Source organism: Perca fluviatilis, chromosome 14, assembly GCF_010015445.1.
Source record: "Perca fluviatilis chromosome 14, GENO_Pfluv_1.0, whole genome shotgun sequence".
NCBI lineage: Eukaryota > Metazoa > Chordata > Actinopteri > Perciformes > Percidae > Perca > Perca fluviatilis.
In genome coordinates, this window is record NC_053125.1 from 23,776,510 (window position 1) to 23,793,520 (window position 17,011).

At 37.9% G+C, this 17,011-nt stretch overlaps 1 protein-coding gene and 1 pseudogene across 1 annotated transcript; both read right to left on the reverse strand.

Annotated features, from left to right (window-relative positions):
- Window positions 1–9,428: 9,428 nt before the first annotated feature.
- LOC120572303 lies at window positions 9,429–12,062 on the reverse strand (annotated as a pseudogene).
- Window positions 12,063–13,607: 1,545 nt separating this feature from the next.
- Window positions 13,608–16,302, reverse strand: LOC120572302 (galactose-specific lectin nattectin-like). The gene is made up of 7 exons (XM_039821563.1): window positions 16,216–16,302; window positions 15,986–16,076; window positions 15,577–15,627; window positions 15,260–15,369; window positions 14,780–14,914; window positions 14,566–14,677; window positions 13,608–13,996 (listed from the first exon to the last, which is right to left on the reverse strand). The coding sequence occupies exons 2-7, from the start codon at window positions 16,044–16,046 to the stop codon at window positions 13,926–13,928; spliced, it is 540 nt and encodes a 179-aa protein (XP_039677497.1). The 5' UTR covers window positions 16,047–16,076; window positions 16,216–16,302; the 3' UTR covers window positions 13,608–13,925.
- Window positions 16,303–17,011: the final 709 nt, after the last annotated feature.

Here is a 17,011-nt window from a genome sequence, read left to right on the forward strand (position 1 = left end):
CCCTGGGTAAATATTGGAGATGTATTTGAAAGATGGAGCAGCTTAGAGCCCAAAAGGATGCAGAGTTGGCTTAATTTCCTCCTAAACAGGTAAGCATTAAGCTTTAGGCTAATTTATCCGCGCGCTAAGGGACGGCTATGTGACACTAGCGTCTAGCAACATTATTGGATGCTCCGTTCTCAACATGGCAACCTCCGTGAACTCGAGTCTGGATGGAGGGGCCGGGGACAGACGACTCGGTATTTTGATTTTGGACTGCAGTAACTATTTGAAACGCTAGCTGTTGAGTGTTACATATTGCACCTTTTAAATGTCAAATTTCAGATTAGTGTCATTGTGTTGAAATTGGATACATTTAAAAAAAAATTACAATTCTGGGCATAATTTTAAATCAAGGGGAAACAAAATACATTTTTAGATAACAATAAAATAATTCACACAGAGTCTGATGGTTTCTTTTAAATGTGTTGTGACACATGGAATGGTTTTAAATACACAAAGTGTATAATATCTTACTAAAGACACAGAAATGGTGAAAGGCTAACCTCAGATCTGGCAGGATGGTGGTCTGGGGTGATGTGTTAGGTCTGCCGATGTCTGACCGGTTCCTTAGTTCCACCAGAGTCAAAGCACTCCAACGATAGATGTTTGTATATGTTATCTATCCAGTAATTCCCGTCCAAACTGTTCATGAAAGAGTCTGTTTTTGAGCTGTGCTACCATAACCGGAGTGTCATTTCAAGCACTGGAAACAATTAATACAACACATCATAAGTTAAGGTTTGTTTTCAAAAGAGATCTGAGGATTTTCAAAAAGCCAACATCAACCTTCCAACTTTAGCTGCAAATTATCTCCTTAGACATTGCTCTAGAAAAAAATTTGGGTTTGTTCCTAACATTTTCATATGAAACACATGGCGATCATGTATCTACAAATACCTTCAAAAGGTACATTTAAGAAGATATGTGAAAATGCCCTTAGTCCTCAGATGGTTAAAATAAATAAATAGGTATTTTTATAAAATGTACATACTGAATCTTTAACTCCTAATACAAAGTGTGTTAATAAATATATATTATTTCATTAAGCCACCAGAGCAATTCAATCAACTTTGTTGTAAAAAGGTACAGACCCATTTAGTTATGTCCACTTATTTCTTATTTTTAACTGAACACGCTTTATACAAGTTTTGGATTTTGAACTCAACTTTATGAGTTTTGAAAGTTAAACTTGCATTTATTCATTGGGTCCACTATTTAAATTTTTTATCAGATATGTATGTGTTGATTGAACTTGGGTATGTAAGTTATCAGTTGAAAAAAGTGTGTGTTGCAACAAAAAATGGTTGCCTTTCGATTTTAAAATAACCTGTCTTCACAGCATAGTTAAAGCATGGACAGAATAAATTGATTATACACCCGCAGATAAGTGATGTAGCCTATGCAAATTTCTACTAAAATATAACAAGTGTTGTGCGCAACAACAAAGCACTAGTGGGAGGAGGGAGTACCTGTCAAAGGCTTGTGAATTGTGAATTTGGCATTTCACTCTTCTCATATTGAAATGTACTTGAAAGAGTACTTTTCAAAAGTCAAACAGCTCCGCCCACATTTAGCCCAACCCCAATCTACATACTGCAGTCAGGTGCAATTGGTTCATTGGCTGGTCAATTCCCATGATGCAAGGCGGTAAATAGAGTTGTGTTCAAATTTGCTGAAAAGTTTGCAATTTGTTTGCATTTTGTTTGAATTCCGTTTATTAAACGTGTGCTTGAATGTAGTGTTTTGTTGCCTGGTAATTGTCATTGTTGTGCTGGTTTACATTTGTAACCATGAGTTAAGTGACTGTTATGTTTGATAAGAAGAGCTGGAGTATTGTAGCATTAGACTTTGAGCAGTAATAGGCTTCCTTCAGCTAATAATCTGCGGTGTGACACTTCACTAGCCTAAGTGACGCACGATCAGAGGCTTTAGAGGGACCCCTATTTTGCATGGGGCCCTGGGCCGGCTGTACCCAAGCACCCACACTATCTCCACTACAAATGTGGTTATGTTATTATAACTTTAAACCGTGAGTTGTAATAAAGCAGAAAAGTATGTCTGTTATACTAGGCAAGGAAGGTTTCTTGCATTATTAAAGAAAGTAATTCATTTGTTTTAACTTAAAAGTATGAAGTTAAACTAAGTATTTAAAAGTTAAATCAACTAAAATAACAACTTTAACAAACTAGAACACTGTAGTTACATCACCCTCATTAACTTTAATTTCTAAGTTGAAACAAAGCAGTCTTCAAGTTGAGTGAACTTCGATTTTCAAGGCTGAAGGTGAACTTTCATTTCCAAGTTAAACTACCATGAAATTTATTACAGTGTGTGATCTTTTAGTAAAAACATTAGTCTGCTTAAGTTGAAAGTATAAGTTCAATTGCTGCCTTAAAAACATGAGTACACCTAACTTGAAAAGACAATTGGTATGAATACAGTTAGTTGAAATTAAATGTAAAATTGTATTGTTTGTTTAACAAAAAGAAGCAAGTTTCCTTGAATATACAATGTAAGATAGATGGTTGTTTTAACTTACAGTATCAAGTTCTAACAATAAATTATTATTAATTAAACATCTTCTCTAACTTACCTTCGTGAGTTGAAATAGCATACAATTGTATTTTTTGCGTGACGGAGGGAAGCAAGTTTCCTTGAGTGGACAATGTAGTATTGATAATTGTTTTAAATCACAGTATCAAGTTCAAACAATAAATGATCATTAGTTAAACATATTCTATAATCTAACTTTGTGGGTTGAAACAACACTATTCTTAATGTTGGCTTTACTCACATTTTTAAGGCAGCAGTTGAACTTAAATTTTTAAGTAGAACCACCCTGATAATTTTTACAGTGTAAGGCAAGGCAAGGCAATTTTATTTGTATAGCACAATTCAGCAGCAATACGATTCAAAGTGCTTTACACAAGACATAAAGACACAATTAAAAATATCATACAAATTGGTAACAGATGAAGAAACAGTTATAAAAAAATGAATGAATAAAAAAAATAAAATTTAAAATTTAAATACAAAAATGAATTCAGAAAAGGCAGTGTTAAAAAGAAAGGTCTTCAGCCTTGATTTAAAAGAGCTGAGATTAAGTGCCGACCTACAGTTTAGCGGTAGTTTGTTCCAAATGTAGGGACCATAGAAGCTGAACGCAGCTTCCCCTTTTGTTCCGACACTGGGTTGGCGAGCAGACCGATCCCTGATGATCTCAAGGATCTCAACGGCTCATAGTGTAGTTGCAGATTCGAAGGTAAATTGGTCCTAAACCGTTAAGTGACTTATAAACTAACATGAGTATTTTTGAAATCTATTCTTTGATGCACAGGAAGCCAGTGTAAGGACTTCAGAACTGGAGTGATGTGATCTATTTTTGGTGTTGTTAAGGACTCGTGCAGCGGAGGCGTACTGAATCAGCTGCAGCTATTTAATAGACTTTATGAATACCTGTAAAGACACCGTTGCAGTAGTCAAGTCTACTGAAAATAAAAGCATGGATAAGTTTTTCTAAATCCTGTTGGCACATAAGTCCTTTTACCCTTGCTATATTTTTAAGATGATAATAGGCAGATTTTGTTACTGACCTAATGTGGCTGTTAAAATTCAGGTCAGAGTCCATAATTATGCCAAGATTTCTTGTTTTGTCTGTTGTTTTTAACATTGTTGATTGAAGATGAGCATTGACTTTTAATCGTTCGTTTTTTGGTCCAAAAATGATCACCTCTGTTTTATCTTCATTTAATTTTAGGAAATTCTGGCACATCCATTCGTTGATTTGTTCAATGCACCTGGCCAGGTGTTGTGTTGGACTGTAGGGACTTAGGAACATTTTGGAGGTGGTTTTAAGTTTTCACCTTTTGAGTGACTATTTAAAAATGTAAATCTTTGGCCCTCTATGAGGTAACTGTGAATTTTAATGTTGTTTGTGTTTTTGCATTGTCATGGTGCACTCACACCAGCTGAAACGGAGCGTTGCTAGGAACCTGGCGAGTCATGTTACCTCTCTCTGACACCACTCTCCGCTGCTCTCCTGGTCCACAATGTTTAGCACTAAAGAGCTCTCATTCCCACAATTCCCACTGCCGCAGGTCCACAAGGCATTCTCTTGGCAAGTGCCGAGGCTTAGCTTATAGCGTAGGACCACCTGTCGTATCACAGTGACACAAAAGACAACAAGACTTCAAACTCTTCAAAGCATCCTGCAAATATACAATTCTTGATAAATCTATCCTGCTTTCTGAGGGATTATTATTCAGGGTTCAACGCTATTTTTTTTTTTCACTTGTCCTGTCGGGCAAGTAAAAAAAAAGTCTACTGCCAAAGTAAAATTTTTTCCTGGCCCTTAAACAATTTTTTTGGCCAATGAAAAAGTTGAAAAAGCTTTAAAAAAAGTAAAACTTCCATAAAATAATAGTACATCAAAAAGCGTAAAAAAACACATAAAAAATGTCACAAAAAAATATTGCTGAGAAAAACGTCATAGCATCAAGCGCTAACTCAATGATTATGTTAGATGATACCTGGGGCCTCATTTATAAAACTGTGCGTAGATAATATTCTGAAAGATTTCGTGCGCAAAAAAGTCAGAATTTTCGTACGCAAAAACAATATTCTGATTTATACTCTTCTCGTTATAAATAGGGACGTGCGTTACCTTATGCGGTCGTGCACGAGCCTCACGCTCCTCCCAAGGTCGTCCCATATTTGTCCATGTTAATCAATCAGTGAATATTCCAGCCTTGAAAGGAGCCCTTGATCACCAATCACGAAACGGAAAAATGGGGAAAAAACACTATTCAGTGATTGGGAGATCGAGGTGCTCCTAACAGAGGTAGAACATCGAAACAAAATCCTGTTTGGAAGCCGTAACCCTTGTGTAGTGTTCATATTGTTGTTACACAGCCTTAATACTTAACAGATTTAGATCAGTTACCAATGATATACATCATTTATGGTTCATATTTGCCATTTACCCCTGTGAGATCACATTTATGATCATATGATCATTTTCGTTTTCTGTGAGAGAGGAAATTCAATTATTAAAAAGGTAAAAAATAGAAACAAGATTTTGGATCATTAGTGGTGCAAAACAGGTGAAAGTGCTTGAAATGTGACAATTTGGTAACTTGTATGGTAACTGTGTGGGAATAGCAGGTGCAGAAAGACAACATTCCCACGCACAGACAACAATACAATCAGACACGACCACATAAAGACGCACAGACGCACACGCACACGCACACACACACACACACACACACACACACACACACACACACACACACACACACACACACACACACACACACACACACACACACACACACACACACACACAGATACACATCCAACAAACAACGCATTTCCGGAGAGGCAGGGGAGAGCAGCGGAGGAAAAGCGTCGTATTTCCTCCGCTGCACGGTGAGGGAGGATCCCCGGCCTCTCCCCCGTTGCTGGCAGCCCCTCGCCGGGCACCGCGACCGGCTCTGGGTCGGTTTAGCAAGAATGGGATTGTTGGGTTCAGGAAAACAAAAACTGGGTTAGATTCGGAAAATGGGCATACCATCGGAGTTCACTAAAACGCAGTCTACAAAACCTTGGGAGCATTTACGCACGATCACACGTGTGGTCAAAAGTTTGCGGAAAACTGGGAACATTTTTACGCATGGAAATTCTTTATAAATCCCGACTATTGCGAGGAATGTTGCGACGACAAATTTCACCCTGCTTCACGCAACTTTTTCTTGCGTAACAGGTTTTATAAATGAGGCCCCTGAACTGGTAAGTAGGTTGTTATATGTACTTTCCCGACGCAGCGTTTTACTTGCCCTGGGCCATCGGGCAGCCCTTATTGTTGAACCCTGCTATTACATGGTTCAGGTTCCATAAAGACACAAGAATCTCAAGTAAAGATATTTTTAAGAGAAAAGCACTAAACCCTTCATTGTACAGTTAATTTTACAAAAGATGTATAGAGAATCCACTTTGTTGCATTGCTCTCAGATTTCAAAATGCAGCATTTACTGCACTGCACTTCTAAGTAGTTTCTGTTATCACGCACAGCTTCACAGTTAGACTTAGTTATGAAAAGTTATATTATGTAGTTACTCTCAAACTTCAATAGGGGATTATTGAATTAGAAGGAAACGGTACGTACCTTGACAGATCCATTTGCGTAAGTGTTTTTTGGGTAGTAAGTCATCACTGTCCCATAAAAATAGTAGCCTAGCGCGCTGCAGATCGGTAGCGCAGCAGAAGCAGCAGCAGCAGCAGAGAGACGACATAGTGAATGTGTGAGTCTCTCCACACAAAGATAGTAAATAAATACCAACACTAACATATACTGTAGCCTATATAGCCTACTTCCAACACACACCGCCTCTCCTTCACTCTCTCCCCCTTTATCTGTCTGTCTTCCACACGGATTATCATTTAGTTTGAAATCAAACAAGGAACCAGGAAACAGTGTGGTATGAGGAAAATGTTTTGTCTAATGTTCCAAAGATGATGAACCTGGTATAGAGGTTTACTCCTCGACGCAACGGCCACAGGTTCGACTCCGATCTACGGCCCACACGTCATTCCCCTTCTCTCTCTCCCCTTTCGAGTCTAAACTGTCCTATACAAATATAGGCCAAAAACTAATCTTACACAAAACACACCTGACTGTTATACTAATATTATATCATACACACACACACACACACACACACACACACACACACACACACACACACACACACACACACACTAGTCACTGTAAAAGACTTTTTACAATGACATTTTGAACTTAACTCATGAATATTTTCATTTTGGATTCATTCACTGATTATTTATTTATTTTCTCGATTGATTGATTGATTGTTTATTTTTATTTTTTTAATAGCAATAGTGAAAAAATGGTGTTATAATTACCCAGAGCCCAAAGACTCCTTCAAAATGTTTGCTCTGTCCAAACAACATATTCCAAACCTGTGAAAACCAGTGAAACTTGACAGGCCACTGATAAGAATCAGAGCTGAACATGGACTGTATCACAGCACTTGCTTAAAATATTTAACGTGTGATAAGGTCAGAGGTGTCAAGTAACGAAGTACAAATACTTCATTACCTTACTTAAGTAGAAATTTTGGGTATCTATACTTTACTGGAGTAATTATTTTACAGCAGATTTTTTACTTCTACTCCTTACATTTTCACGCAATTATCTATACTTTCTACTCCTTACATTTTAAAAATAGCCTTGTTACTCCTATTTCAGATCAGCTTGTTTTCATTCCAGCTTGTCATCATTCAAAAAAAACACCAAAAAAAACAAAAACCTATCCAGATAAATCACGCCATCCCGATAGAGTGAATTTGATTGTGGTTGGATGAGTAAGTATAAACATAAACCATTCCGAACACACAAACACACACACGCAAACCATCACACCTGCACATGACACAAATCATGTCACACTCCAGCAAGGAACTTGTTTTGGTGGAACATGTGTACGTTCAAAGGTTGTTCAAAGGTAGTCCTCATAAATCCACCAGAGTTTAAAATTACAACACAAAGAAAGTGGAAAGTACCGGACATCGGCGAAAAGACATGCATCCGGTGGAGTTTACTGCGGTAAAAAAACAAAACTATCCAGTTTACAATGATGTTTTTCCTAAAACAAACACAGTGGAGACTTTATTGCTTAAAAACCTTGTTGCTAATTAATTTTTGTTTCCCGATTAATTGACTAAAAGTTGCAGATCTTAAAAGCAATTACACTATTTTTGATTACTCATCTTGAAATTAAATGTAGTCATTTCTTTTCATACCACTTAGCACTTTCGACTCTGTAATTGTGATGCCATTTCTCACTATTTTTACAAACCAAACAATCAATCAATTAATGGAGAAAATAATTAGCATAATGAAAAGAAATATTAGTTAATAGTTTAAAAGAGCTCCAGCTCAACCAACTCAACACTAAAGTTAAGTTCCGCTTTTACATCAAAGCATGAGTAATAATGATCTAATGAAATAATATAACAGTACGTCTTTACTTAACCCTGTAAAACCATTTATATCATATTTTCTACGTAAGTTTGTGAAACCTCTATCTCATCAAGTTGATCAATAATTTCCTTAAACACCTGTTATATATAATCTGATACATGTAGTCTGCCCTAGTGGAGAATCATTCCACTACAAGCAGTGGAAGGGCTTTTTAACCTTTTCAAAATGGCTACTGTCATTAAATCCTCCACACACTTTTTGGCAGGGAACAAGTTGCTAATTTTCATATAGTTACGGTAAGAATAATTATATTATTACTCATTTTTTTAAATAAATATATCCTTTAATGAAACAATGCATAATTACTTTAAAATGTATTATTTATATTACAGTTAAATCGTGTTAAAAATGTGTGTATCAAATTTGATACTGCAGGTATTTAGGTTCTTGATCCCTGAACTTTCAAGTCACATTTTTGTAATGTAATCTACATCATGCTTATCACTATACAAACACACACTATTTTGATGATTTAATTAATGTAATTAATGACTGAAATACCATCTTAAAATACATACAATAACATAATCGCTTTGCTATATCGACCAATTTGTGTATTTTTAGATGTCAAAAAGACTAGAGGAAGAAGAAGTATATTGAAAATGTCATCAGCATGATAGTAGATGGCAATTCAAGTGACATGGAGCAGTTAGGGGAAGATGATGATGAGGAGGAGGAGGAGGAGGAATGGACTCCTAAGGCTATGTATGATAATGGAAGTTCAGATAGCAGTGATGAGGAAGACTATCAAGATGAAAGTGTAGCCCATACAAGTGTGGAAGTTGAGGTCCCCAAAACAACACATTTTTGTACCTAAAATGAACATTGTTGTGAGCAAAACGTTGCCCAAAACGCCCAATGTATCAAACAGGATACAAAAAAATATATCATAAACAAAATCATATGGTCAAACATTTTTTGGGGGGATTTTGTAAAAAGGTTTAATAAACATCTAAATTCCAAAGACTTAGAATTTTCTGGTTATTTTTTCATGTGTCAGGCTTTACTTAAGTAGAGGATCTGAATACTTCCTTCACCATGGCCTGTAGGGCACTAACACTTTACCTGACAATATTTTTGGGTCTTTTTTTTTCTTATAATTTATCCTCTTGTGTGTAACAGAATGCGCTAGTGTGACTGTATTGCCGTTTACAAAGAGGGAGTTTAATGGGGTTGTATTCAGGTGTTATGTAAGATTCATCAGACTCACGAGCCGTCTTTTTCAATGCTTGATCCTTTTAATTGTGTTTCAGACAAGAAAAACAGTTAAGTCTTCAGAATGAAATGCCTAAAAGGCTACACTCTTTAAGCAATGAAAAAGCAGGGAAAAAGTATGGATTACTAGATTCAAAAGGCTACAGATGATAAAGACACAGAACTACAACTCCTGTGGTTGTGATGGGTAATGCATGTTTCTCTGTTATCCTAAGACATGTTATTGCCTTTTAGCACAGACGAAAGGGCATGGTAATTGCAGGGCTGATCGTCAAATTTCTTCTGATCTGTAAAAAGACAGAGGGAGTTAGTTTGGGTTAAATTGTATGCTTTGTTTCTTAAGCTTAAATGTTTCTTAAGCTATATATATCTTATATTTATATACATGTATATATATATATATATATATATATACAAATATATAAATATACATATTTTTGTAATGATAAAACCAGAATATGGCACTGAGAATTATGTTGTATATAATTTGTCAAAAGGCAAAGATCCTTATGTGCTCAAGTGAGATCTGGTGTTTTGCCTTTGACTATTGAAACAGGACGATATGTTAATGTGGAAGAGGAAAAACGGATCCGTCCTATGTGTTGTTTGAATGATATAGAAAATGAGTTCCATTTTGTTTTCTATTGTCCTTTTTATTGTGAACAGCGTGATTTTTTGTTTTGTAGGATAGAAGCAGAGATTGATTTGGTAAATATGGATGATGCTCAAAGACTGAGATGGCTGTTTACATATGAAATCAATTATCTAGATACAGCTTGGGAGAAGAGGAAAAAAGCTCTTTATCGAGATGAACTGTAGATGAGAATTTGTTGTTTGTGTGTGGTATGTGTGCACGTGTATATATGTGAATATTTGTATTCATGTATTTTTACGAATGATTTTTAAATGCGACAGGAAGATGTTTGTTAAATAAGTAAATTTGTGGTGTCTTGTAATCCCATGTGGGATGGGCCAAAATGTTTGGCATGACACAGAAATAAAACATAACTAACTAACTAACTATATGTTTACCTCCAAAGTTCATCAACAGACAGTGTGCATTCGCTCGATTATCAGGCTGTCCTGGAGACCAGAAGTTGAACCTAAAAGGTGTACCATCACTCCAGAACCAGGAACCCTCCTAGAAGATGATTATACAGACAGTATGGTTTAGACACGCGTTTTAGTTCGTTTCAGATTTGGTGTAATCAGTAAAATACCTGTTGTGCATCGGAGCCTCCAAGCCATGCGAGGGGATACATATGAGTGATCCGCAGTATCATACTCTGAATCACGTGATGCTCATCGAAGCTGTGCACTGATGCGAGGTTTCCACCGTGGTACAGACAGTTTTTCTGTACGAGGACAGAGAGAGTGCAGTTGTGTGGAGCCAGAGTGCATGTCAAGTAATAAAAAACTAAATTAGAAGGATATGCCGAACAACAACAAGTGTAACAGCCGAATGGACGTAGCGTTGAAGAATTTTGCACTGAATCCAGATCATCCTGATTACCTCAGCATCCGCCCAAGTCATGGCTGTTGGATTGTAGAGGAAACAGCGACCGTTGTAGCCAGTCCAACCACTTGGACAAGATGAAGACCTCTTGACGATGTGACTTTTCCCTCAAAACAAATTTGGGGAAAAACTGAACACAAGAGGCATGGACCCAGATTGTTTTATTTTCACATGCAGAAAACAGTTGCAGCTATAAATGGAGTTGACAAGAGCAGAAATCGTAAAGTTTCAGCTGTAAAAGGTGAAAAACCCAAACACTTTGCAGAGCTGATCATAAGAATGTGTTTCTGCAAAATCTGAACAAATACCAACTCACCTTCCTGAACGAGTGGTTCTATCTTCTGACCCGGCTCTGCTTCTGGAACAGCTGGAGGTTTGACACAGAACTTAGTGACTGAACTCTGTGTGCTCCCTATTCTTTACAGCAGGGGCGTCGGACTGTGGGGAAAAGGGGACTGAGTACCCAGGGCCCTCATGTGAGGAGGGCCCAAAAAGATGCTAGAATGAATAGCTATGGATGCGGGGAGGGGCTCATAGAAAATGTCTTTCTACAGGGCCCAGAATTCCGTGCTACACCCTTGCTTTACAGTGAAGAAGGACAAGACTGATTACTTCCAGTCCTAAAGTAATTCCTCTTATGGTCAGTTTGATAGGACTTTGATCCATGAATAACAAATCTCCAATGTCCAGACAGAATAAAATAGGAGGCGGCCTCTGCCTCTTTTTCAGGAAATATTGATAGTAATGATAAATAAAAGAAGCAACAGAGCAGGAGGAACGCTGCATGGATGTCAGTAAATAACAGGACATATTTAGAGAAGACTAACTAAATAAGAGACAAAGCATGTGGACAGTTTCTGGTCTTACAAACCACAGTTAATACTCACCAGCAGCTGTGGTCAGAGCCATCATGGCACAGACCAGTAGAGACACAATCAGCACCTTCATGGTTGAGATGATGCAAATGGTAAAAATGATCTTCAACAAAGAGAAACAGATGTGTTAGTGATATTTCTGAAGAGAGCCCCTTTGAGTACATGACAAGAGGAAGTAGACATGATAATAGGAGACAACAGAGCATAAGAAACAAGGGAGTGAGAAAAGAGATGAAGCAAACCTTCTGCAGGATTATCTTCTTTCTTCTCAGTGTCAGCTTCAGTGTTCCTGTGTGGAGGTGATGAACAAGAGAAACACCAGCTCTTATATACAGTGAAATATCTATATATGTTTGCTTTGAACAAATATCTCCACCTACTCCACCTCAGTATACGGTGTGTGTGTGTGTGTGTGTGTGTGTGTGTGTGTGTGTGTGTGTGTGTGTGTGTGTGTGTGTGTGTGTGTGTGTGTGTGTGTGTGTGTGTGTGTGTGTGTGTGTGTGTGTGTGGCTAAAGGGGAGGAGACCCCGCCACTTTGGCCTGCCACTACTCTCAATGTCTTTGTTGTTCTGGCTGGCAGCCGACGGTGCTGTCCAGAGCATGTGTGAGTAGTTTTTACTCCTTTTTCCTCAAAAGGAGGGTGTTTATTGTGTGCTTGGGTTTTGTTAGTAGATTAGGTTTTGGTTTTGTCATTTACTAACGCTGTTGCTCTGTTTCATTGTATATCGGCCTCTGCCTGAGACCACGGCAAGCTCGCCTTTACTTGTTGGCGTTCTCCGCTGCTGTGTTACAAGCGCCTCACATCCTTCCTTCAGTTATTTTTTACATCAGTGGTTACTCTCTGATTTATCGGGTCATAACACTTAGTGAGAAAAACTTGTTTTTGTAAGTTTGATTGACTGACCTTTTAGTCCCAAAGTCCCAAGTGGAGCTGCTGCTAGGTGCAAATATAACTGTATTCATGTGAAGCAGGGCGTTACCGTGGGTAAATACAGGTTAAAATCGTATACCTAAGGGCCTTGTCTGGAGAGTCCATGGAACTGGGGAACAGAGCCAAAACAATCAAAAGAAATACATTTTTTTTTTTACATTTTACAGTCACACACCAAAGTGTTGAGGCACGGTCACCTTTACTTGTTGAGTCAAAGCATTTTTCACCAAGGATTTTAATGAGAGTAATAATAGTGCTATAAGCTCATCATTATTAAGGCTACATTTTTATAATAATCATGGAGTAATATCACTGTAATACTGTCAAGGAAATTGCAGGAAAATACAACTTATTGCTAGAAAATAATTCTGAAATTCTTTCCTGACCAAATTCTTATTTTATACTTAGAGGTTTTAAGGTAACTAGTGCAGTGACTGAGCGCTGAAAACGGGCCTGTTTGGAGTGAGCTGACTGCTTGGCCTCCTTTATTGCTGCATACAGCTTTCTCCTGAACCATTGTACCCCGAAATAACTTACAGAAGGCCCCCAAAGCACTTATTATGCAACCCTACTGTGTACTACTGGCTTACTGTGTACTTCTTCTCCAGAGGAACACATTGTACTACTACATTTACCTGAAAGAGTAGTGTTACGGTTTACGTTGCAGATTCAGATTTTTCTCACAAAATGAACGGTTCTCGAGACACACACACACACACACACACACACACACACACACACACACACACACACGCACAGTATTCTGACACACTGTTGCAACAGGAAGGTCCATGTGATGGTTGATGCATCATTAACAGCATATATTTGTGATAGAAATGTCCACTTATTACTTAAAAAAGTGTGTGTGCACAATGATATTTAATGATGTTACAGTCAGAGTTCTTTGAGATGTAAGAAGTTTTAAAACAAACTACTAGATTTAACACAGACTCACAGACCAGCTGGTTTCAATGCTTGAGTGTTTTATTAATTTTGCATATTGAAAGACAAGAAAGACCAGTTCACTCTCCAGTCAGAGTACAGTTGTGGTAAAAGCATTATTTTCATAACTCGTTCAGTCTGCTCTTAGGCCTAAGAAACAATCCAGCTCCTGTATGTCACTTGTCTCTTCAATCCTTTGGTAGCGTTACAGTGATAGAAAAGATAAAGATATGAAATGAGATATAGAGCCTTTAGGTTATATATATGAGACTGATGACACAAAAACGACTGTGCTTGTGCTCTCGACAGGTACTTGATGCCTCTGTGTCAGCCCAGGAATCATCGGATTGTCTTGCTGCAGACAAATGGGTGACGGACAGAACACTTGGCATCATCCCAGCATTTTCCTTCTGTAGAAACCCAAAACACAGGAGTGTTTCTTCTTCTTCTGAATACAAACATAACTATACAAAGACATACACTGTCATGCTCTCGTCCACTTTATAGGCAAGGCACAGTTCATCTCAAATGAGCCTAATGTTATTGATTGAGAAAGCCAGGCCAGTTTTTCATATGTGCTACCCATAGGTGCTGCCTGAGCCAGCACAGCCCGTCCAGTGGCTTGTTTGAATTTGGAGGACCAAAAACGACAGTGGGCCAGCTGACCAATCAGAGCAGACTGGGCTTTACAGGGAGGCGGGCCAGGACCTCAGACATAGGCATGTAAACTTGAACATGTAACCCTATGTCAAGTATACCTCAAGAAAATATATATGTGACACTTAAAGGAAGTATAACAAGTGCTCTTAATAGGGGGGTGGTTCAGCATTTTTCCACCATAGTTATTCAATGTATTTACATTCTGTAATTGCCTCTCAAGGTAATCTTAGAATTGACCAGTGCATGAAAAAAAAACTATATTTTTGGATGTAATGTTAAAACTCTAACCTCTCAATAGAAATAATGTCATTTGATTTACCTCCAAAGTTCATTTGTATACATTGCTGACTGCCACGATAGTTGTCAGGCTGTCCACGACACCAGTTCGCGTAGCTGAAACGTGAACCATCACTCCACAGCCAAGTACCCTTCTAGAGACAAGAGAACAGAATATTACATGAATAAAAAAAGATTTTTTTAATGGAATAACTGTCAGATCGTGTTTACTCATACAGTATATAAGAATAGCCTACCTCTTCGGCATCAGAGCCTCCGATCCATGCCATTTTATACTCATAACTGGTTTTCACTATCAGCCTCTGAATCTCATGGTATTCATGTACGTTATGCACTGATGCAAGGTTCCCACCCAGGGACTGACAGTTTCTCTGATAAACAGACAGACAGACAGACAGACAGGAGTTTAGGGGCTGCAACTAACAACGATTTTCATTGTTGATTAATCGATTAGTTGTTTGGTCTAAAAAATGTCAGAAAATGGTAAAAAATGTCGATCAGTGTTTTCCAAATCCCAAGATGACATCTTCAAATGTCTTTTTTTGTCCAAAACTCAAAGATATTCAGTTTACTGTCACAGAGGAGTGAATAAACTAGAAAATACTCCCATTAAAGAGGCTGGAATCAAAGAATTTTGACATTTTTTCTATTAAAATTACTCAGTCAACAAAATAAAGTTAATGTAGAAGCAGTGAATCAAAAATCATCCTGATTACCTCAGCTCTAGCCCAAGTCATGGCTGTTGGAACGTAGAGGAAACAGCGACCGTTGTAAGCAGTCCAACCTCCGGGACAAGATGAAGACCTCTTGACGATGTGACTTTTCCCTGAAAACAAATTTAGAAAAGAACTGACACAAGAGGCAACAACGAAAGTTTTTTAATTTTCACAGAGACAGTTGCAGCTGGAAATGATGTCAATGAGAGAGGCCAAAACTGTTAAAGTTTCAGCTGTAAAAGGTGAAACACCCAAACACTTTGCAGAGCTGATCATAACAATGTGTTTCTGTAAAATCTGAACAAAAACCAACTCACCTTCCTGAACGAGTGGTCCTGTCTTCTGACCCGGCTCTGCTTCTGGAACAGCTGGAGGTTTGACACAGAACTTAGTGACTGAACTCTATGTGCTCCCTATTCTTTACAGTGAAGAAGGACAAGACTGTTTACTTCCAGTCCTAAAGTAATTCCTCTTATGGTCAGTTTGATAGGACTTTGACCCATGAATAACAAATCTCTCCAATGTCCAGACAGAATAAAAGAGGAGGCGGCATCGGCCTCTTTTTCAGGAAATATTGATAGTAATGATAAATAAAAGAAGCAACAGAGCAGGAGGAACTCTGCATGGATGTCAGTAAATAACAGGACATATTTAGAGAAGATTAACTAAATAAGAGACAAAGCATGTGGACAGTTTCTGGTCTTACAGACCCCAGTTAATACTCACCAGCAGCTGTGGTCAGAGCCATCAGGGCACAGACCAGTAGAGACACAATCAGCACGTTCATGGTTGAGATGATGCAAATGGTAAAAATTATCTTCAACAAAGAGAAACAGATGTGTTAGTGATATTTCTGAAGAGAGCCCCTTTGAGTACAGGACAAGAGGAAGTAGAGATGATAATAGGAGACAACAGAGCATAAGAAACAAGGGAGTGAGAAAAGAGATGAAGCAAACCTTCTGCAGGATTATCTTCTTTCTTCTCAGTGTCAGCTTCAGTGTTCCTGTGTGGAGGTGATGAACAAGAGAAACACCAGCTCTTATATACAGTGGAATATCTATATATGTTTGCTTTGAACAAATATCTCCACCTCAGTATACGGTGGGCTATAAAAATCAATTGCTTTTGACTGATCCTGTAGAACAGGATCTTCCCTATGAAGAATGACGTGTCACCTGTAGACCTGAACAACTGAAGGACAAACTGTTTAGACATTAGATGGATGGAGAAGATGAAATATGAAATGATTATATTAAATAATAAAGTGCAACCTTTTCTGAAAAGGCAGAAAAAAAGAGCGCTACTGAATGCGGGGGAGGGGGAGGCAGAAAGTCGTGATCAATTATGATGAAACAGTTCCAATAATATAATGGGACTCAAATTTAAAGTATAACTACTACAACTTTATAAAAAAAACATATAGGGAACTATTCACTATTTAACCATTTAGTGGCATTTTCTAGCATGAAGGGCAGCCTATGGCACTGCACTGCATTTTCTCCACCGGAAATGCATCCTAGAAGGCGTTTCTTCACGTTTCATCTATTTAATGGGCACTCTACACTGTAACAAATTGCTGTAAAAATACTGGATATTTTGCACAGCAGTGTACCGTTTTCCATTAATACAGTTGAATACTGTAAATTCTGATGTCTTTGAGGAACAAAATATTAACGGCAAGCTCCTGTAAAGTCTTACAGTAAAAAGCAGTATTTCTTTATTTTTTACAGCAAGCTACCTATAATCTTATGG